The 22,068-nt window shown below is 38.1% G+C and overlaps 1 protein-coding gene across 2 annotated transcripts in view; it reads left to right on the forward strand.

The window, feature by feature from the left end:
* Window positions 1-22,068, forward strand: part of LOC141550070 (phospholipid-transporting ATPase FetA-like) — a 131,326-nt gene that overhangs the window by 103,542 nt on the left and 5,716 nt on the right. For both annotated transcript variants that reach the window (XM_074280286.1, XM_074280287.1), the window contains 9 exons: window positions 4,633-4,821; window positions 5,373-5,488; window positions 7,101-7,265; window positions 9,343-9,454; window positions 18,144-18,249; window positions 18,795-18,942; window positions 19,476-19,659; window positions 20,464-20,687; window positions 21,763-21,846. In XM_074280286.1, coding sequence (XP_074136387.1) covers window positions 4,633-4,821; window positions 5,373-5,488; window positions 7,101-7,265; window positions 9,343-9,454; window positions 18,144-18,249; window positions 18,795-18,942; window positions 19,476-19,659; window positions 20,464-20,687; window positions 21,763-21,846 — 1,328 coding nt within the window. The remainder of the gene's footprint in view (window positions 1-4,632; window positions 4,822-5,372; window positions 5,489-7,100; window positions 7,266-9,342; window positions 9,455-18,143; window positions 18,250-18,794; window positions 18,943-19,475; window positions 19,660-20,463; window positions 20,688-21,762; window positions 21,847-22,068) is intronic.

Here is a 22,068-nt window from a genome sequence, read left to right on the forward strand (position 1 = left end):
CTGTCCTGCAAATGGGCTGCAAAGTTGTGGAAATGCCCTGGGAAGAGTCTGCAAAGGAAGTGTCACTGCCATGGGAAGAGTAGCTGTGCTATGGCAGTTCCAGGCAGAACCCCCTCCACCTCTGCTGTGCAGAAGGCTGCCCTGGGCAGAACCCCCACCCCATGCAGAATTGTGGCTGCTGTGGGCAGAATCCCCCTCCCTTCCCCCCCTTGCAGATTTGTGGCTGCCCCAGGCAGAGCCCCCCTGCTGTGCAAAAGTGTTACTGCCCTGGGCAAAAGCCCCACGCTGCAGAATCCAGCTGCACAGCTATGCTGTGGTCTGTGCTGAGTCACTTCCAGTGCTGGGTAGGTGTAGCCAGTTCTTGTTAAGCTCTGGAGTTTTGGGGTACACTCTACCTTTGTCATTTGTGTAACTTCTCTGCTGATCTACTGCTTTGCGACCAAAGCAGAGCAGCCAATGTGTGGTAGAGTCCTCCCTGCAAAATCTCTATCTGTGGAGATCCCCCCTGTGCATCCCCCCTCCCCCTGCCTCTGCTCAGTGTGCTAGCCTCTATGTTCTGCCTCCCTGCCTATGCTGGCCTGCTCCCATGTTCAAGACAAACGTTTTCTGGCGATCTTGCAGATTATCTTCAGCTGGTAATTTGTTGTACTCTCAGTCTTTGTGGATTTTACCAGTCAAGCACTATTTCAGAGGCTGAATTTGGTAATTAGTAATGAGGACACAAGGGGAGCTTAGAATGAAGCATGTGTCCTCTCTGCCATCTTGGCTCTGCCTCACTTCTATTATTTTGTCAAGATTCTTTTTTTTTTAATCATAGCTTTCAGATAGTCCAGTTATTTTATGTTTTCTCTTCTTTTTTAAATAACTTTTTATTTTTCAAAATGCATGCAAAGATAGTTTTCAACATTCATCCTTGTATAACCATATGTTCCAAATGTTTTTCCCTTCCTCCTCATTTTTTTATTAAGTTTGGGTTTGGTTGATAGAAAGTCCTGGAAATCTGCAAGTTTATTGAATGTTCATTTTTTCTCATTCAATATTCTAGATAATGTTACTGGATATAATATTTTTAGCTGTAGGCCTACTTCTTTTGATTGTCAGTAGATAGGATTCCAGGACCTGCAGTCTTTTATTATGGCTGTTAATAAATCCTATACAATTCAAATTGTAGCTTCAATGTATCTGAATTGGTTTTTCTTGTTTCTTGCAAAATTTTCTCTTTGATGGGGGTTTTGAAATTTGGCAATAATATTCCTATATGTTTTCCATAAAGTGTCTCGTTGAAGTGGTGATTGGTGAATTTTTTCTATTTCTACTTTCTTCTCCTGTTCTATCACTCCAGGACATTTTCTTGCATTATTGTATCAAGGTTCTTTTTTTTTTTTTTTTTTTTGGTCACAACTTTCAGGCAGTCCAATTATTCTTATATTTTCTCTTCTTGATCTGTTCTCCAGATCTGTTGTTTTTCTTATAACATGTTTCACATTCTGTTCTATTTTTTCATTCTTTTTTTGTTATTTCTAGGTCTCTCATAACTCCACTGGTTTTTCCTTGTCCAATCACTTTCATCTTTGAGACTTTGTATCTCCTTTTCTAATTGGTTAACTTTTTTTCACAATCTTGTTTTTCTTTTTTTAGTTTTTCTTCAGTGTCTCTCATTTTATTTTTAAATTCTTTATTGAGTTCTTTTAAGCATTTTCTCTGGACAGGAAGCAATTTCATATTACTCTTTGGAGTAGAAGCTTTTTTTACTTTATTTCTTCTCTGAAGATGAATCCTGGTCTTCCCTGTTCCCACAGTAAGTTTCTGTGGTGGGGTTCTTTCTTTTTTACCAATTCATTATTTTTTAGATGAAAAGTATTAGTGTAAAGAACTCTAATTGTGAATTTGGGGGTGGGATGGTGCCTGTAGCTTCACTTTATCTCTCCCCTCTGATCTAGAACCTCAAACAAAGAGCTCCACCCTCCAGCAAGTGATTGCATCCAGCAGTGTCTCTGCCTCAGTGCCTTCACACTCATGGGTATGCTGGTTCCTTTTTGCCCAGGACTGCATCTCTGCAGCAGTGATGGGCCTGGCATTTCTAATCAGTCGAGGTTCCCTCAGTCTTCCTGAACTCAGACCCCAACTCCACAAACAATCTGGAAGGTGAAAATTTCTATGCTTCCTGCTGAGGTTCCAGTCTAACCCAGCTAGCCCCAGGGCCCCAGGACTCCTCACCTGGTGTTTCTACAGTTAGCCTGAAGTGTTTGCACTTCCCTCAGATTAATCCCTGACCTAGGGTCTTTCTTCAGATCTTCTTCCCATTATACCTGGAGGACTCGTATTTTGTCCTAAGTCTTCTTGATTTTTTTACCAGTCTGTGTTCACCTTGAGGTGCAAATCTGTTCTATTTGTGAGGAGAGATATGGAGAGCTTAAAATTTACCAAACTACTCTGCCATATTTCCAGAATCCTTCCCTTTAGTGTAGGTTAAACGTGCAATTTTTCTAAACATATTTCCACATTTATCATGCTTCACAGGAAAAATCAGATAAAAAGAGAAAAAAATGAGAAAGAAAAAAACATGTTTTCTCTTTTTGACCTGTTCTCCAGACTAGTTTTCTCATGAAATTCTTTTCTATTTTTGCATTTTTCTATTTTGTTTTATTATTTCTTGATCTTTTATAATTTCACAGGCTTCCCCTTGCCCAATTCTAATTTTCAACAAGTCATTTTCTTCTTAAAATTCTATATTTCCTTTTCTGTTGGTTAACTTTCATAATCTTCTTGTTTTTCTTGGATTAACTCTAAGTTTTTCCCAAATCTCTCTCATTTGATTTTTAAAGGTTTTTTTTTTTTTTTTTAGCTATTCTATGAATTCTTTCAGGGCAGATAACCATTTAATGTTACTCTTTGGGATAGGAAAGGCATTTTTAACTCCTCCTCTGAAGATAAGCCCCAGTCTTCCCTATTCCCATAGTATTTTCCATGATTGTAATTCTTTCTCTTTTGGCTGATCATTTTTTTTAAAATTTAGTGTTCCTTTAGTTTTTTCCTCTGGCTTAGAAAACAAAACCAAAGTCCCTAAAGCCAACAGCACCCTCCCACTCCTTTTGCCCTCACCAGGTGTGTGTTGGTTCCTTCTTGTCCTAGAGCCACTTCTCCACAGCACAGCTGTGATTATCAGCAGAGATTTCTTCAATTTTCCCCTATTCAGACTCCCTATACTATCTGGAAGATGAAAGTTTCTGTGGCTGGGACCAAGGCTACCCCCAACCCAGCTAGCTAGAGGGCTGGCAGCTTGCTGCTTCAGTGGACCTAGCCTGTGGGTATTTATAAGGCCTGTCTTCATGGGTCAAAACATAGGACTTCTCATCAAAGATAAAGATAGAAATGACTGAGGGGCAAGCAAATCTTTGGGAAACTCTACTCTGGGAAACACCTATTCTCATATAACTGTTTCACATTCTCATCTCCTTCTTCTTTGAGTTGGTACCATCTACTTCACTGTACCCTCTGGCTGTCCAGTAACCACCAAAGATGTCTCTTTCAGAGAGTCTCCTTCAGAGTCTCCATGTTTCCTTTAGATTCCATGTCTTTTCCTTCCCTATCAAATTATTGTTGAACTTGGCCCTTCCTGCAAAAATTTGACTATGCTATTGATGAACCATTGTTGCTACTGAGGGCTGTGGAGGAAGATCTATTAATTTCAATCTAGAACAGCAGAAAAGCATGCATAAACTATAAGAATCAGCATGGGGACCCTACCATTTGCTTGTTTGTGTTAGTCTACTCTTAGCATGCTGGTGGTTATTTCAGAGTTTGTAATTCTAGGTCCATATTCAAAGGGCAAGTCATTGCAGAATTAACTGACTCAAGGGATTCTTCCCCTGCATCATTTGGCAATTCTGTCTTTCACATGGCATAATGGGAAAAGCACTGAATTTAGAATTGGAAGATATGAATTTGAATCTTGCCTCTGGATTTTACTAGCTATGTATTAACAATCGGTACATTATTAAATCTTTCTTAATCCCAAATTTTTTATCTGTGAAAAAGACATTGATTACATGATGTATCTAACATCACATTATCTCTATTAGTAAAGCATTTTATAAATTTTAAAGTTCTATATAAATATAAGTTAATATAGTTGTGAATCATGTTTTCTGTCCTGTGACTAAAACAGCTATCAACACATCAAATCAAAATTATGTGTATTCCAGAGGTCCATTTATCAGTCTTTATCAGTTTTTGTATTTGTTTGAGACAAGAAGGGATCAGAGCTTAGGATAGTCATGTCATTGGTGGGTAGATAATCTGGGATTCAAGTTGCTTCTGTATCCTATTCTGAAATATTTGCTGATCAGTTACATGGCTTTATGATCACATTTTGTTAATCCAGCCTGTCCTTACTATGACTTGAGTGAATAGGCTGCACTATACTTAGGAAAGTAGTGGCTCAAGCAGACAATTTCTTGGTGGTGATAGAGATTAGGAATGTGGGAGTGAGAAAGACTCATAACTGAGGTGCATCTCATTCTTCAAAACTATACGTGTTCCTTAAGAACTCATGCAAAGCATTACTTCAGCCTAAGTATGCCTCTAGTGCTCATCCTTAATGTTTCTAGCTCTCTCCTTTTTTCTCTCTAGGAGAACTCGTATATCAGGCACAGTCTCCTGATGAAGAAGCTCTTGTCACTGCTGCCAGAAATTTTGGCTTTGTGTTTCACTCTCGAACATCTGAAACAATCACTGTAATAGAAATGGGGGTCACAAAAATCTATAAACTCCTAGCTATCCTGGACTTCAACAATATACGAAAACGGATGTCTGTGATTGGTAGGTGCCCTGGTCCCTCTTATCATATATATTCTGTGGGTCTGTCTTTGTTCCCCTGTCTCCCACATATACTTCAGAGAAGCCCCACTCCTTGGTATTCCAAATAACAATAATAGCCCTGTTATTCTCAGAGCCAAGACATCCATTAAATCCATCTTTTCAGGCTTTTCAAAAAGCAGAGAAAAAAAGCTGGAAATGCACATCTCCTGGGGGCTAAGGAGTAACTCTCTACTTTCTACTCAATAAACTCAAACATCACTCTAGATTTTGGAATTGATGGCTTGGAACTAAGATTTGCCATGTTTTCTTGAGTCTTTTGAAGGACAAGATTCCTTGGTACCATTAAGAAATCCACTTTTCCCCTTGTGTTGGCAGTACTCCTCAGGTATCCACCTGGGGCCAAAGCTTCCTCACCACCTCACAAGCTCCGTGTCAGGGAGTCTGGCACTAGATCTTACAGCCAGAAGCCTTCCCCCTCTTCCTTTCCAGAAGGGTATTACCTTTGCACTCCAGAATCAGATCATGATGGCCCTTGTTTTACTTGTTTTTAGTGCAGACACCCGAAGGTAAGGTGATCTTGTTCTGCAAGGGAGCTGACACCATCATCTGGGAATTGCTCCATTCAACCTGCGCATTCCTTCAGGATGTGACCATGAAACACTTGGATGTGAGTATACCTGTATGGATCATGATGTATCTAATGTAACATTTTCTCTGTGAGAGAATCTATGCATATCTGTGCAGATATGTATTTTGGGGTGAGTCTATGTCCATGCACATATATATATACTTATGTATAGTTATATAAGTATATATATATATATATATATATATATATATATATATATATGTTTGTGTGCCTGTGAGTATGATGTATATCTTTGTTAACATGTGTCTGAATGTAAGTATATTTTTGCAGCTCTATGTATGTTTGTGTTTATTTTTCTATGTGTCTCTGTGTCTGCATAGCCATACATACATCTCTCTCTGTATTATGGAAGTGAAAACAAACAATCTGAGCTATTCCAGCTTTGAGTTTTGTGAAAAGAAAGGTGAGCACAGGTCAATTCAGCAAATATTTAAGTGTTGTTTGAAGAATATAACAGAAACAGTGTGGGGGTGTAGAAAGATGAATAAGCTCTGGTCACTGTCCTCAAGGAGTTTATACCTATTAGAAGAATAGAATATTTATATTTATATTTATATATATATGTGTGTGTGCATATGCATATATATATACACACATACATACATATATGTATGTGTATGAGAAAAACAGAAGCACTGGGATAAAATGTGGAGTGAGGAAAATGTCCACAGTACAGAAAGAGAATAGTTTCTGAAAGTATGTATGCCCTAGACAGAGTTGCTATGTTTTCTTCCCACCAAGAAGTTAGGGACTCAGCCTCAAAGGGAATTTTACTATCAATTTCCTATCTTTTCACAGAAGCTGTCCTAGTATACTTTTGCTTTGGATACACACACACACACACACACACACACACACACACACACACACACTCCATCATTTTGGTCAGTGATACAAGGAAGTATTAGTACTTCTCTCAGTGCTAAACAAGGACATGAGTCTCTCATGTGTGTATAAGTGAGGATGCATATAATATCTCTATCAGCAAGGCATCATTCCTCCTCCCTCTTTTCTATACTTTCCCTTAGGATGCCTATTTATGACTTAACTATCCTTCAAGGCTACCTCTGGAGTTTACTTTAATCTGATTTTACCTTTGGGAAGGTAGAAAATACTGATTTCCTTGAGTCTGTACCTCCTCACAATAACCCTGTCATGAATCCAAATATGATATGGCTCATCAGGGAAAAGGTTGGAAATGATTAAGGGACAGGCAAACCTTTTAGGCAGCTCCAGTTCTGATAAATATCTTCTCTCATATAACTACTTTACTTTCTCCTTGAAGGACCCAGCTACTTCTTTTTTACCCTCTTAACTGCCTATAATTCCCAAAGATACCCTACCATATTTCTTCTAGATTCTCTGCCTTTCCCTCCTCTATCAATTCATTATTGAATTCTTCCTTTGCTTAGAAATTGAACAGTTAGCCACTTATTTCTATTTCTATAACATCTTCCTGAGAGGTTGGTGAGGAGGATTAAAATCCTCAGACTGCCCAATACAGGATTCTATTCTTCAAGCATGCAATCGTTATTTCCTCTAGCTGGTGGAACATCCTGGCCCTTGATCATTCCTATACAGAGGACTTAGTTCTGTCCTGACCTTCTCTGAGAACACATATGTCTTCCAGGAATTTGCCGGTGATGGCTTGCGTACCCTTGCTGTGGCCTTCCGAGAACTGGATGAAGAAACATTCCAAAGCTGGAGCCGAAAACACTATGAAGCCAGCATTTCCCTGGAAGATCGGGAGGAAAAGTTAGGACTAGTCTATGAAGAAATTGAAAAAGACATGATGGTTAGTCCAAGGGAGAAAGAATTTGACTTCTCCTGGGAAAAAGGGCTCATGGGTCAAGAGGACCATGGCTATACCCTTTCTAGTTCATGTAACAGGAATAGAAAAATAATAAGAGAAGGGGTCACCACTTATGTGATAGATACATGATAAATCTTTACTAATAAATTTTTTTTTAAAAAGTCCTTTGAAGAGAACATAGTTTGGTTCCAAGATAGTGACTAAATCCTTCAGTGTATACTCACCATCCTTAACTCCTAGTTGTCTCATGCATTCAGTTTTCTCATCTGTAAAATTAAGGGCTTGATTCACCAAGATCTCTTTTAGCTCTAATATCTTGATTATATGATTTCTTGACAAAGCCACTACAAGAAAAAGTTCTGGAAAAATATAAGAAAAGTACCATCCCCTAAATCTAAATGAATTCAGAATTTCCTAGATAATTGAAATTCTCAGGTGATCTAAAAACATAGTCACTTTAATTTTGAGCTTTACTTCTTTTCCCTATTAGGCTGTTTCCTAACCATTACATCTGAAGTCAAATCAGGTGATTCTGGCTTCTCCCACTACTCTGCCTCAGTTCTTTTTCTAATTAAGGGAGAGATGGGAGGAGATGTAGGAATTTATATAATCTACCAATAAAAAGACATAAAGATCCATGCTATCTTTTAACTAGAATATAAGCAAATGAGTATCAAACAGGAATATTTAGGATAAAGATTAAATTCCAAAGGTAACACATCTTTCTACAGGATCAGTTCTTTTGGAGTATGTGTCTATATTATACATTGCCTGCCCTTCTGAGTCCATACCAGAAGGATCATCTGTTCAACCCTTCTGATTAAGCCTCCTAGGAGGCTTATCCAAGACTTATACTAGGCCCTGAACAGGTGATACATAGCCATTAGAAAACATAGGCCATGTCAATATCTAGTTGGAGAGAAGCATAAAAATGTCTTTAAATCTCATGAAACAATAAATAAGTATATAATAACAAATACTTAAACTGAGACTAGCATGGCCTAAAGGAAAAAGGACTGATTTAGGTGAAGATAGATCTTATTTATTCTCATTGGAAAAGAAAGCTCAGGGAACATTGCTTTTATAGACTGAGAAAGATGGATATTTGGCGTAAACATAATAATAGGGGATAATTTATATAGCACATAGAATACATTATTTCATTTGGTTTTCATAATCACTTAATGAGTGAGGTGGTACAAATATCTCCAGGCTAAGAGAAGGTTAAAAACTAGTAAATAGCAGAATCAGGACTTGAATCAAGTCTTTTGAGTGCAAGTCTAGTGCTCATTCTATCTCTACCATAATTTGTATAATAAAACTGGATGTGTATTGAAATGGATGTTTTGAGAAATAGATGTTTAAGAAGACACATTTTATATAAAGAAGCAGATGGTATGTGTTAAGCAAATCATTCTGAGAAATAGGCATAAACATGGTATTGTTGAAAAGCAAAAATTTGGAACGCAAAATGTTACAAAGAGGAATGTTGAAAACTATTTTATATGTAATTGGAGGAAAAATAAAATACTATTAAGTAGAAAAAAGGCTAGATATCATTTAGAACAAATATAAAATGTACAAAATAACTGGGAATCCATCTATCAAGGCATATTCGAAACATAAAAATAAACTAAATTTATTTTTTTCAAGAATGATTTAAATAAATGGAAGAATATTTACTGTTCCTTGTTGGAGTGTGCTAATAGATAAAGAACTTATACTACCAAAAAAAGAAAGAAACACAAAAATCAAATAAATTAATATTTTAAAATACTTAGCACAATGCCTAGCATATAATATATACTATATAAATGCTAGCTATTATTATTAAGCAAGTTTTTGAGAAGTGGTACATGTAGGCACAACTAGACAATCCTCAAAATCCAATTTAAACTAAGTTGACCAGGGTAGAGAGAAAGGATGGAGACAAACTAGTTTAAAACTTTTAAACAGATTGCTCCATGGGAGTTGGTGTAAGAGAGTTCTTATTTGATCTCAGCAAAACAGAAGACTAAAGTAGCCTAGAATGAATTCAGACCTGCTTTTTTATTTCCAGCTTTTAGGGGCCACAGCAATTGAAGATAAGTTACAAGATGGAGTGCCTGAGACAATAGCCATTCTGCTCAAAGCAAATATTAACTTGTGGGTTTTAACTGGAGACAAACAAGGTAAAGACAGCCTTCAGACTAGCAGCATTTCTTCCCCTTCCCATCCCTCTCCAATCCTCAAAACTCCAATTCACCTTCAAATCACTCCTTCCTTACTGTACATGTAGGTTACTGATCTGAATTTTGCACAATTGGACAATTCTTAGAATACAATTTAAACCAGGATGATCAGGGTAGAGAGATGTACTTCAGGTGCAAACTCCACTACCCCCTGACAAGGTGAAAAATAAGGCTCAGTCTGATTTAGGAGACAAGCTTTATACCCATGAAATAGAAAATGAAATTGTGGTCTCAGAACAGAGGTCTTGCATTTTTACCTGTCTGGTAAAGAGCTTCAACCCAATGTTTTACTCTCACCTCAAAGCCAAAATGTGCAAGATCAAATTATTATCTTTATCAACACATCCTATCTCTTTCCCAATTTGGCATCCTTTATAGCTACCTCCTTTTTCTTTTCCATTTCCCTTCTTATAATCATCCAGTCTTAAAAATCTGTTATCTTTGACTCCTCCCTCTCTTTAATCCTCCCCAATTCACTTACCAAGTCCTATCAGTTTTTCCTCTAAAATGTCTAACATCTGTGCCATTCCTTTCCATTCCCATTATCACTAGTCTGATCACAATCCTCATCACATACTTTTTGTGGATCATATAGTTTTTGGATTATTAACACTGATAAGTTATGAGGCTGTCTTAACTGATTTTTAAGAATAATGGTTTACTCTTCCCAAAGCAGAACTTACCTATTGAAAAAAATAGACTCCACTCTACATTTCTGGTTCAGTAAAGTCATTGTTCTTTATTAGTTATAATTGAAAGAGAAGACACAATTCAAAGGGTTTAGAGGGAAGATAGGAATTTATGGACAAAAGGGCTTCAAAGGAAATCAGGCTGGGAGGATGGGAAGTGCTCAAGGATGAAATTCTGAAGACAGAGATGGAAGACCATTCTGGTAACCAGGAAACATGGAATTTGTCCAAAGATACCAATGTGGATGTATAAGGAATTCATAAACTACTTAGATTTTCAAAATAAATATATAGAAGATGGGATCAAGGCCAGAGAAAAGAGTAGAAATAGAAGACTATGCACAGTCTTATAAAAATATCAGGACTATTTTAGCTCAGAAACCTGGTAAGAGCTAATGACAACAAAAGGTTGGATTTTTGTTTTGCTATATGTTGGGAGAAAAAGTAAGGTCAGAGAAAGGCTATGAGGCCTTTATGAACTGGCAAGAGAGAGAAGATAATGCTGCTCAATTTTTATTTTGTTTCTATTTTCTTTGCAAAGGAGGATGATCTTTACACTGGAAAAGACTGAACAAAAAAAACTAACAGGGAGCTAATACCCAAGATAAGTGTCAAAAAAAAAATGCTGTACTCTTATGTTTTAAGTACAAGTCTACCAGAAAGAATTTTTTATTCAATTTAACTTAATTATAAATCTAAGCCATTCTCAACTCAGAGAAATTAACAAACTGGCATTGTTCCTGTATCACTCTTCCCCGCCCCTCATGCCCTCATACATGTCTATCCCAAGATGACTTGAAATAACATTTATATATTTGAAATAACATTTATATGAATCTCAAACAAGAAAAAGACAAAATGTGATACAATACAATTTGGGGTAATCATTCCAGAACAATGGCTACTACTTAATTCCTATCTGGACCACTCTTCTATAAGATTGTTAATATCTCCTCTCAGTGATCAATATGGCAGGCTTTTCTAAATAAAAGAGTAGAGCATTTATTTCCCTTGGGTTGGTTATAGGCTCTTTAGAGAAGTGATCACCTTTAATCCATTTTAAAGGAAAGCCTTAGCTTTTATTGTGCCCACTTCTCTAAAGGGAAACATTTGGAAAAGGTTAAGAGAAATCTAGAGAAAATATTTTCTAATATTTTCAGTCGAAATAAAAATGATGTACACAATAAATAGGGAAATAATGAAAGAGCACTTAGCTAACCTTTGATGAATTCAAGTTATGTGGTTCAGATGAATTATATCCAATTATGGGTGTGATGGGTGAAATCTAAAATAAATGAGGAAACAAAGCTTGAGCTTCTGAGCATATCAGCTTATTAAGCAATGCATGTTATTTGCATAACAAATTGGAATCAGGCTTTCCTTAGCTTGGCACTGGACTCCAAATACTGTAAAAAAAATAGATTATTATGCATCAAAAGAAAACAATGATCAAAACATAAGCAAGGATACAAATTAGGTAATCTTATTTTTAATCTGAGGAAAGTTTGGGAGGAAAAGAGCAAGTTGGTGAAATTCCCTGAAATCAGAAAAAAAAAGTGTCCTATTCCCCCTCAAGTGTCTAAACAGTCAAAGGAAGAAGGAAATAGTCATTGATTGACAAGAATGGACCAATTTTCAGATAAGAAATATAGGTTGCTTGAAATGTCCTAGTATCAATATTTGTTTGGATCTGACTAGGTTTCTTGTCAGTATAACCTAAGTCTTTAATTAAAGCAAGAGATCAGCTTCTTAGCCATGCAGGATAAGTTCAATCAATTCAATAAAGTTTTCTTGCAAGACAGAAATTGGACTAGACCCATAACTAAATACAAAAGATACTAAACTTGATCCAGGATTGAGTGACAAGATGCAGACTGTGGTTCACTCAGTTCCCACTGAGAGAATTGCCATATATGAATAATACTGAATTATTATCAGTAATATATGAAACAAGGAAAACAGGAACAGTATCACAAGATTTAGGAGGTCAAATATTTCAATTTTCATAAAAGAAAAAATATCAGTGCCTTCAGACTTTAAACCACTGCACTTAATTTTGACTGTTAAAAGATTATAGAATGTATCACTAAAGAGAGATGATTAGTGAATATCTAGATAGTATTTTTAAAATCCAGAATTGATTTTTTTCACATTATTACTAATGTAGTAGATAAATAGCATGTCATGGATAGTTTACCTAGATTTTAGCAAAAATTTTTTTAATAAAGTACTTCATGCTGTTGTTGTGGAGAAGATGAAATAGATTCAGAACTTAGTTGGATAATTAAAATCAAAGAGTAATTAATTAATTAATTAAATGGTTCAATATCAACTTAAGAAGAGATTTTCCAGTAGAGTACCCTAGGGATCTGAACTTGGGTCTGTGATATTTAGGATTTTTATTAGTGGCTTCGTAATGCATATTTGATGTGCTCATCAGATTTGCAGGTGACACAAATCTGGTAAGGAGAGCTAACACACTGGATGTCAGTCAGGAACCCAAAGAATCTTGACAAGCTATACCATTAGGCTGAATATAAAAATATTTAATTCAGTAGAAATAAGTGTAAAATTTTGCACTTAAATACAAAAACATCAGTTTCACAGATACATGATGGGAGAGGTAGCAGTTCTCAAAAAAAAAAAAAAAAAGATCTCGGAGTCTTAGTGGGCTGAAAGTTCAATAGTCAGTAGTATGTGAGATGACAGCCAAAAAAGCTAACGTAGTCTTGGACTGCATTAAAAGGAGCACAGCTTCCAGGCAGAATGAAGTGATCCTATCTCGAATATTTTCATGCACGTGCTGGATGACCACTCATTAGGTATGTTGTAGGAAGGGTTCCCATCAAGGATGGTTTTGGCTAGGTTGCCAGGACAGATCCTATAACTGCCTCCCTCACTTAATCAGAAATGAAGACCATTATTGTCCCTTCCAACTTTCTAATTCTCTGATACTGTGCAATATTCAGAGAGACATAGTCTTCATGTCATGAAGGAGCAATTTCACCTTGCTGATCAAGGCAGGGCATTTTTAAAAATAATCTTAAGGAAACGAAATCAAATGAGCATGGCACAAAATTAGGTGGGAGAATGAGGAACAAAATTAAGAGAAAGGTGAATGTATATAGTATTAGAAGAGTCAGGGAAGCTTAGGAGCCCAGTGGCATTTTTAGAATATTCTGAAAAAGGTAAAATGTATAAAAAGGTATATATCCTTTGAACCATCAATACCACTGTTAGGTCTGTTTCCCAAGGTGTCCAAGGGGAAAAACACATGTATTCTAAAATATTTATAGCAGCTCTCTTTGTGGTGGCAAAGAAGTGGAAACTGAGGGGAAATGGCTAAAAAAAGTTATGATATATGATTGTGATGGAATACTACTGTGTTATATAAAAATGATAACCTGACTGATTTTGGAAAAAAACTAGAAAGACTTACATGAAATAATGAAGAGTCAAATGAGCAGAACCAAGAGCATGTTGTATACAGTAACAAGTAATATTATTCAAAGAAAAAGAATGAGTGACTAAGTTATTCTGAATATTATAAATACTCAAACAATTGCAGTGGATCTCCAAAGAAAGAAATGATAAATAGGAGTATGTGTAGTATAATTTTATATATGTATATATGTTTTATATTGCATGTGTGTGTGTGTGTGTGTGTGTGTGAGAGAGAGAGAGAGAGAGAGAGAGAGAGAGAGAAAGAAAGAAAGAAAGAAAGAAAGAAAGAAAGAAAGAAAGAAAGAAAGAAAGAAAGAAAGAAAGAAAGAAAGAAAGAAAGAAAGAAAGAAAGAAAGAAAGAAAGAAAGAAAGAAAGAAAGAAAGAAAGAAAGAAAGAAAGAAAAAGGAGAGAGGAAGAGGGAAGGAGAGAGATGGTATGAGGTGGGTAGGGAGTGAGGGAGGATTCAAAACTTAAGATGTAACAAAAGATACATTTAATTTAAAGATAAAAAAAGACAAAATGTTAAGTTTATCAATGACAACAAATGGATGATGCCTTTTCATTGTTCTGTTTGGATACTATGTACTTTCTAACTGAAATTCATTTCCTTATAGTTTTTTCAACTTAGCAATGCCTGGTCTTCCCACAATCTTATCAGGAATGCCATTCTCTCTAGAATAACAATAAAAATAAGGCAGGGTTGGGCTCCACACTTCCTCATGTCAGTTGTACCCTGTGTGTTTTAACACCTTCGTGTGGAGTTGTTTTTTTTTAATGTGAATTTGTGATTTCATTGGCATATAGAATGCTGTAGAACAATCCCTCTATGGATTTAATTGAACAATTTATCAAGATAGAGATTAGAGAGTATTTAATAATTTATAATAAAAGAGAGAGATTTACTGGGACCAAATGGTTTGGTCCCAGGGGTGAATGAGACCATCATCTCCAAAAATCCAGCAAACAATGTGAGTTCTCAGACATATACACACACGTGGCTCAGACGCAGGGGCGGAGTCAGGGTGCTAAGAGCGGGAATGGGACTCTGACAGGGTTAATAAATAGGGAGGGAGGACAATTGCAGGACAATTATAAACTGAGGCAGAACACTTAGGGAAACTGAGGCAGGACTGGGTCAGGATAATTAGGGAAACTGAGTTAGGACAATAAAAGAGAACTGTGGCATAACATTCCACACTATCTCCTGAATATTCAAATTATTGAATTACCTTCCTCCAGAGGTCTTAGCACCATACCAACCCTATGTAAAGCAAACAAACCAAACTAAAACTAGAAAAATGCAAAGACTTAGGGCAAGGGCAAGTCTCTCCCTGATAATCCCAGAATTATTAGCATCAAACAGCATTCCTCATTTAGGGAGACACACAGGTCTCTCTGCTGCAGAAATAGCAAGTCCTCCGCAGTTGGAGAGCATCTCAGCCAAAGAATATTGTTTGAGATGGACAGTTCACTGTGAGTTAGATCTGTGGTCATTTGTGCATTTAACTCAGCTTCTGCTTGTACAGGGAGTAGCAGTGCTCAAGATAGTCCTGCTGCCCACCCTAAGAGGGGCACCCCAGGTCTGTTATGGACTCTAAAAGGGAAAAACTGGAGCCTGGAGTAGCTCCACCTGTCCCCTCTGATAGAACAGGAACTGCTACTAGGAGACAGATTTCTGAGCAAATTATGCACTTAGACCAAGGCAGGCAACCTAGAACTCTTAGAAACACGACTTCCCAAGGTAAGCTATTGGCATTTTGTTTTAATAACCTGTATTTTAACTTAAAATCCAATCAAATACAGCTTTAAATTCCCAATAATATAAAACCATTTTTTCATAGCATATTTCAAATAATAAATTTCTCTCTGCCCCACGTGGCCATTATTCCCAATGGACTTTTTCTAAGCCCCAACTTTGGCCAGAGTTGGAGCCTTTAGGAAAGTCAGACCTTTCTTTACCTAATTAGAGGCACGTGATTCCTTTCAGGTAAGTTAACAGAACTTCACTCCAACAAGTTCTTAAGATCTTATATTCAAAGATAACTAAATCTAGCCAGTAAAATTATTTCCCACAATTTAAAACAGCCCAAAAGAATACTCAGAACAAATCTGGCATGCAAATGTAATAGCAAAATTATTTCCTACAATTTTAAAATCATCCTAAAATTCTGAATCAGATGTTTCTCTAACCAGAGTTTCAATCAGATAAGGTTTTATTTACTTTTGCAGGCTCTGAAAACCTGCTTCAAGGAAAAACCATCTGCCTTTTTGTTCTTTTACATTAAGTACAATTGCAACATCAAAGTACCTAATTCCCAAATTTCTTAATTTAGGAGAGCTCTGAACCAAACAAGTCATAAACAAGTGACACAGAAAAACAAGCCACACAGAACACACAGACATGACTATGCAGTCAAAAACATTTAACAGAGAGTTTTTAGCCGGATGATGTCTTTAAAAAAAGACACCCAGATTTATACTCTGGAGTGCCCAGAGTTGTGCCAACTGGCATACAGAACCACGTGTCTTAGATACCAGGTAGTGTCCCCTGAATCCAGTGGACACCACTCTCAGAATTTATGCCCGTCAGAATTTCATTATTCTGGGAATCCAGATGCTAGCATACAGACAGAACAGAACAGGTCCTAAGACAAACAGACTTACTCTCGTGGCCAAAATGGTGTCCACCATTGGGCTTCAGGCACAGTTGTGGCTGGAAATTGTTTTCTTTCCCAGAGGCTCTGGGAAAAAAATCCAGGGGCCAGCCTCTCCAGGCCAAGAATTCAGATCTGCAGCCACCCTGAGGCCCAAGGCAGAGGTTGGAAAGTCTCTTAGCTCTAATCCTGCTCATTTTCTAACATCTCGCTGGGGCCTCCAAAATGTAATGTTGGAGGAACTAAGCAAGACAGAGATTAGAGAGTATTTAACAATTTATTAAATGAGAGAGATTTACTAGGACTAAATGGATCCATGGTTTGGTCCCAGGGCTGAATGAGACTATAGTCTTCAAGAATCCCAGCCAACAATGAGGGTTTTCAATGACCTATGTACACATGGCTCAGACTCGGGGTACATCGAGGCAGGGGCGGAGTCAGGGTGCTGAGAGCAGGAATGGGACTCAGACAAGGTGGGGTGAGCCTCTGGAGATGGAGAGAAGCATCTTGATAATACAGTATCTGATATTCTGATAGCTCAAAATAGGGAGAGGCATTCTGATATTCTAAAACATAAGATCTTTTATCCTTATCAAATATTCTGATAAAGAAGGAGGGGAGGTTTTTCAGGACAATTATAAACTGAGGCAGAACACATAGAGAGACTGAGTCAGGACTGGGTCAGGATAATTAGGGAAACTGAGTCAGGACAATAAAAGAGAACTGTGGCATAACAGTCTTAAAGGATAACAGGGAAGACTAATATTTGTCAGAGAAAGGATTTTGAATCCAAATCTTCCTGACTCCAAAGCCAGCTTGCTAGTCACCATAATGATGGTAGGCAAAATAAACTACATTTCCTTTCTAGATTTTAGGACCCTTGACATATTCCATCTCTCACAATCTTCAAAACATATTCTTTGCCACTGTCTGCCCAGTTTTGGACTCACTATGCATTGACATGTGTTATCCTACATGTGTTTTGCTTAAAATGCTTTAAGGTCCAACTCTAACTCCTGTTTCCTCCATGAAATCAACTGTTCCACTTCACAGAGACCCACTGTCTCTTGGATTTCTAAAACACTTACTGTCTGTATCATATAATCTAGCACTTTATTGGATTTTGTTTCCTGAGCCATGAGGTGGCACACTGTGTAGAATGCCAGGTCTGGGATCTTCCTGAGTTCAAATCTGGCTTTAGCCACTTAGTATCTGTGTGCCTCAAGGCACTTAACCCTGTTTGCCTCAGTTTCTTCATCTGTAAAATGAGCTGCTGAAGGAAAGCAAAACACTTTATTATCTTTGCCAAAGAAATCCCAAATGGAGCACAAAGAGTCAGACACAACTGAAATGACTGAATAATAATGATGAATTGTTTCCTGTTGGATTTGGCCCCTTAAATAAATGTAGAGAAAGAAAGTATGCTCCCTAGAACAAGAATCTCACATACTGTCCCACTTCACTTAGTCTCTTGTTAACCTAAATGATTGGTGTCTAATCTTATTGAAATGCTGGGCTGGAAGATATATTCTAAATACTATTAGAGGATTTTATAAATCAGTGTATGCTTAGGCAGTCAGGGAAGGCTTCACCTGATAGGAATGTATTGATGAATAACAATTGCCTGTTTGTAAGAGGTAAGCTGATTCAGCCCTTTGGTCACACTTGGGATCATCTAAAGATGTTATTGTCTAAAGGCCAGGGAATAATGAGTGAAGGAGGTCTCAGCTCTGGAGGGAATAATTGGTCAGGTGTAGACTTGGCTTGATCACTAAAAAGGGTGGAATGGCTTTTCCAAATACCATTCCTTATTCATTCATTACAAATCCTTTTCTCTACAGAGACTGCAGTGAATATTGCCTATGCTTGCAATATGCTAAGCGATGATATGGATGATGTGTTCATTATAAATACCAAGGACAGTAGCATGGTCCTGCAGGAACTCAGGTACTAACAAGGGGGCAACCTCAACTATTACCTTCTATGGCTGAGTCCTGGGGTCAATTTAGCAAATGTCTTTCCCTTCTGTGAGGCTTTACTCCAGTGTAGAACCTGGGAAAGGCTAAGCTGAGAAGAACTTGTTAGCAGAAAGAGGATAAAAAAGTGAAGAAGAGGGATAGGCTGTTGAGAGGAATGTGAAAGAAAAAAACAGATATGGTGACCTCTGGGGTAACCTGAGTACTGAGGAAAAAGAGGTAATATCAGGGATTAGGAGGACTTCCTGCAAAGGTTGGGGAAGTTTGAACATTTGAAAGGAGATGAAGTATTAGGAGACAGCATGGGAGGAAAAAAAATAGTCCTCTGAAGAACATAAGAGGAATGTTGGATCATTATGGGGAGTAGTACAAAGGAAAGGCTTGGAAAGTAGATACTGGTGAACAAGCATGGGGTTAAGGTTTGCTTTAGATCCTAGGATCTTGAAGGAACCATTTCCATCCCAGGGAGGATATATGGACAGAGAGCTGTTTTGATCAACCATTCTTTACTTTCAGGTCAGCAAGAAATAAGATGAAACCTGGCTCTTTACTGGAGACAGACCCTGTAACTGCCCTCTTCGCCCACGCAAAAAAGAAGAGCCTCATCATGCCTGAAGAAGTGGCCATTGGTAGCTACGGCCTAGTCATCAGTGGCCACAGTCTGGTGGGCAATGGGAAGCTGTGAATCTTTCCTTTTCATTCAGGGAGCTCATTTAGGAACTACTGCCATACATACACCCTTCTTCTTCCCAAGTAATATCTCAAAGCAGAGGTAATTGAGAAATCTTAGAGTAGCTCCCTTTTTCTAAGAATATCCTTCCTTAGAGAATTGCTGAGAATAAACTTCTTTCCATCTGAAGTTCTACATCTACTGTGGTCTTCATGTCCTGGGAGCTTTAGGTACAATCTATTTCTCCAGGTCCAGTAAGTATCTGTACCTGAGAGCCAGCCCATTGGTTTCCCCCTTAATAAGATTCTGTAATATATTTTTTCTGTGAATTAGATCAGAAATGAGGGAATACAGACTTGGTCTTGAGGCTTATTCACTATTCAAAGGCATATTGGAGCATGGGTTATCACACTAAATGTTTAATAACCCTTATGTTGAAGGCCTTCCTGTGGGGGACACAAAAAATGGTGGGGGCCAGAGGGTTACTGAGTAGCCTGATGAGTAAATGTGCATATTTGGGACCACAGGCTCATGCTCTAGAGAAGAACATGGAGGTGGAACTGCTAAGAACAGCTTGTATGTGTAAATCGGTGATCTGTTGTCGTGTGACGCCTCTGCAGAAGGCCCAAGTGGTAGAACTAGTGAAGAAATACAAGCGGGTGGTGACACTAGCCATTGGTGATGGAGCCAACGACGTCAGTATGCTCAAAGGCAAGTGGGTCTGGGGAGTCAGGTTGCTCTTCCTTCATATCAGTAATAGTGACATAGGAAGTAGTGGCATCCAAGCTTAGCACTGAACAGAAAAGGAATCTGAAAGTTGTAATGGGGGCAGGAGAAAGAAGAGACAGAGACAAAGAGCCTTCTTGGCCTTGGGGATGGTGTCTGTGAATGCATGGAAATGGGATGCCAAGTATGAGAAACAGCAGTAAAAACTGAGGGCACTTACAGAATAATCCTGGAAAGAGAGTTTAGAGCAAGTTATGGGAGGTCTTAAAGACTAGATTAAGGATTTGTATTTTATTCTAGAAGCAATAGGAAGTTTTTAGCAAGCAAATGGCAGAATCAATTCTGTGTCTTTTAACTGATAAAACAATATAGAGTAGAAACAAGTAGAAAAGCCAACTAATTCCTATTAGAAAGGAGAAAAGAAAGCTTCCCCAGAAACTTATTTCAGTGCTTGTGATTAATTGGAAGAAAACACCTACAAATATATAGAAGAACTTAAAAGTTCCTTTCCCCTGGGGAAAGAAATCAGCATAAAAAAATAAAGAAAATAATTTGCATGAATTTATAGCTTATTAAATAGACTTTGCTTAGCAGGAGAGTAAAATCTTAGTTTTCCTGACTGCCACCTCCAGCATTCTATCCAGCATCCCATCAGCAGGTAAGCTAAAGATGTTAGGTGGGTTTAAGTGAGGGCCACATTTTGCTTTTAGTACTCTTTTCCATCCTTAACCAGCTAATAGTCCTGAAAATAGATTTGGTAAGTGAAGAACTGCCTGGATCTCATTGCAGCTGCCCACATTGGGGTAGGCATCAGTGGCCAGGAGGGGATGCAAGCCGTTCTTGCCAGTGACTTCTCCTTTGCCCAGTTCCGCTTTCTGCAGCGCCTGCTCTTGGTGCATGGTCGGTGGTCCTATATACGAATGTGCAAATTCCTCCGCTATTTCTTCTACAAGAACTTTGCCTTCACCCTGGTGCATTTCTGGTATGGCTTCTTCTCCGGCTTCTCTGCACAGGTAGGTCAGGCACCACTGTCACAGTACTTCTAGGCATGCCTTCAGGCAGATGTTGGCAAAGTCTCTTTGGGCTTGACCCCCAGTTTGGTCATCAGTATCATTGCTATGATATCCCCTTCCTCTCCCCTAAGCCAATTACCCGTCCTTACTAGAATCAACTTCTCTTCATTTGTAACTGAAATATTTCTCAGTCTAGAGATTCCCAGAATCTAGAAGAACCCCTATGAAGGTTCTGGGATAATGCAAGCTGAGCTCAGGGGGATGACTAGGTCAGGAGGGTGCCTTAGGCCATGCAGTGCAATGTTTTGCCTAGCCCTGGATTCCAGTGTGAAGCTCCATGTCCTGAAAAAGCTAAATTATAATATGGTATTCCCACATTTTCATTACTACCACAGAAACTTTAAGAATGTCATTGGAGAAGACCTGCTGACTTTGATAGGTCAGGAATGGCCTTAAGAGAGGCTTAGAAGTCAGACTTATCACTTCTGGTGGCTACTTCCTCTACTCCTTCCAAAGATAAAACTAGATAAGATTTAGATATAGTCCAGGAAGAAAGAGTAACCTTACATGGGTTATATTGAATTTTAGAGCACTGGAAAAAGAAGAGTTATATGGGGAGGGAGGGAAGGAGGGCCTAAGTCTAGACTGCCAAAGATCTTCAAAAGCCTGTCTACCTTGCTCTGATAAGCATCATAATCAGTATTCTTTTATTCCCAGATAAAATCTTGAACATATATGAAAAGCTATATGTAGTCTTTAAGCAGTTTTTGAGGAAACTGAAAGTCTGCCTACCTTTTATCTTCATCAAGGCATTGGGATAAAGCCCTCATTTTAGAAAGAATCATAGTGTCTGGAAAGCTGGGGGGAAGGGAAGAACCTAGATCAAAAATTGGCTTTCTGCCTAGTCAAGATCTAGGAAACGCAAGGCTATGCCAAAGGTGTGGCCAATATTGCCAGTCCCTACTCACCAATATCCCTAATGAAGGGACTGCCCCAGGCTCATAGGGAAAGGTGAACACCATATGAGATATGGAAAGAGAAATTAATCTGATTTCTCTCTTTGGTGTCTCTACAGACGATCTATGATGAGTGGTTTATAGCTTTCTACAACTTGGTCTACACATCTCTCCCTGTCCTGGCCATGACCCTTTTTGACCAGGTAAGACCCAGGCACAATCTCCAGGCAGTGACAGGTTTCCTCCCCTCCTAGAGCTAGAACAAACAAGGGGGAAGGGATGGCTTTTCAGCTGAGTGAAATTGAGCAAGGTCCATAGTAATTGGGAGTGAGCTTCTAAATGGTTGTGTAAAATGAATTTTTCTAAAAAAGATTTATTTTAATGTGGTAGGGGAGGTGGGAAGATCTGATAGTGAATCTTTTTGT

This window comes from Sminthopsis crassicaudata, chromosome 1 (genome assembly GCF_048593235.1).
Source record: "Sminthopsis crassicaudata isolate SCR6 chromosome 1, ASM4859323v1, whole genome shotgun sequence".
Classification (NCBI taxonomy): Eukaryota; Metazoa; Chordata; class Mammalia; order Dasyuromorphia; family Dasyuridae; genus Sminthopsis; species Sminthopsis crassicaudata.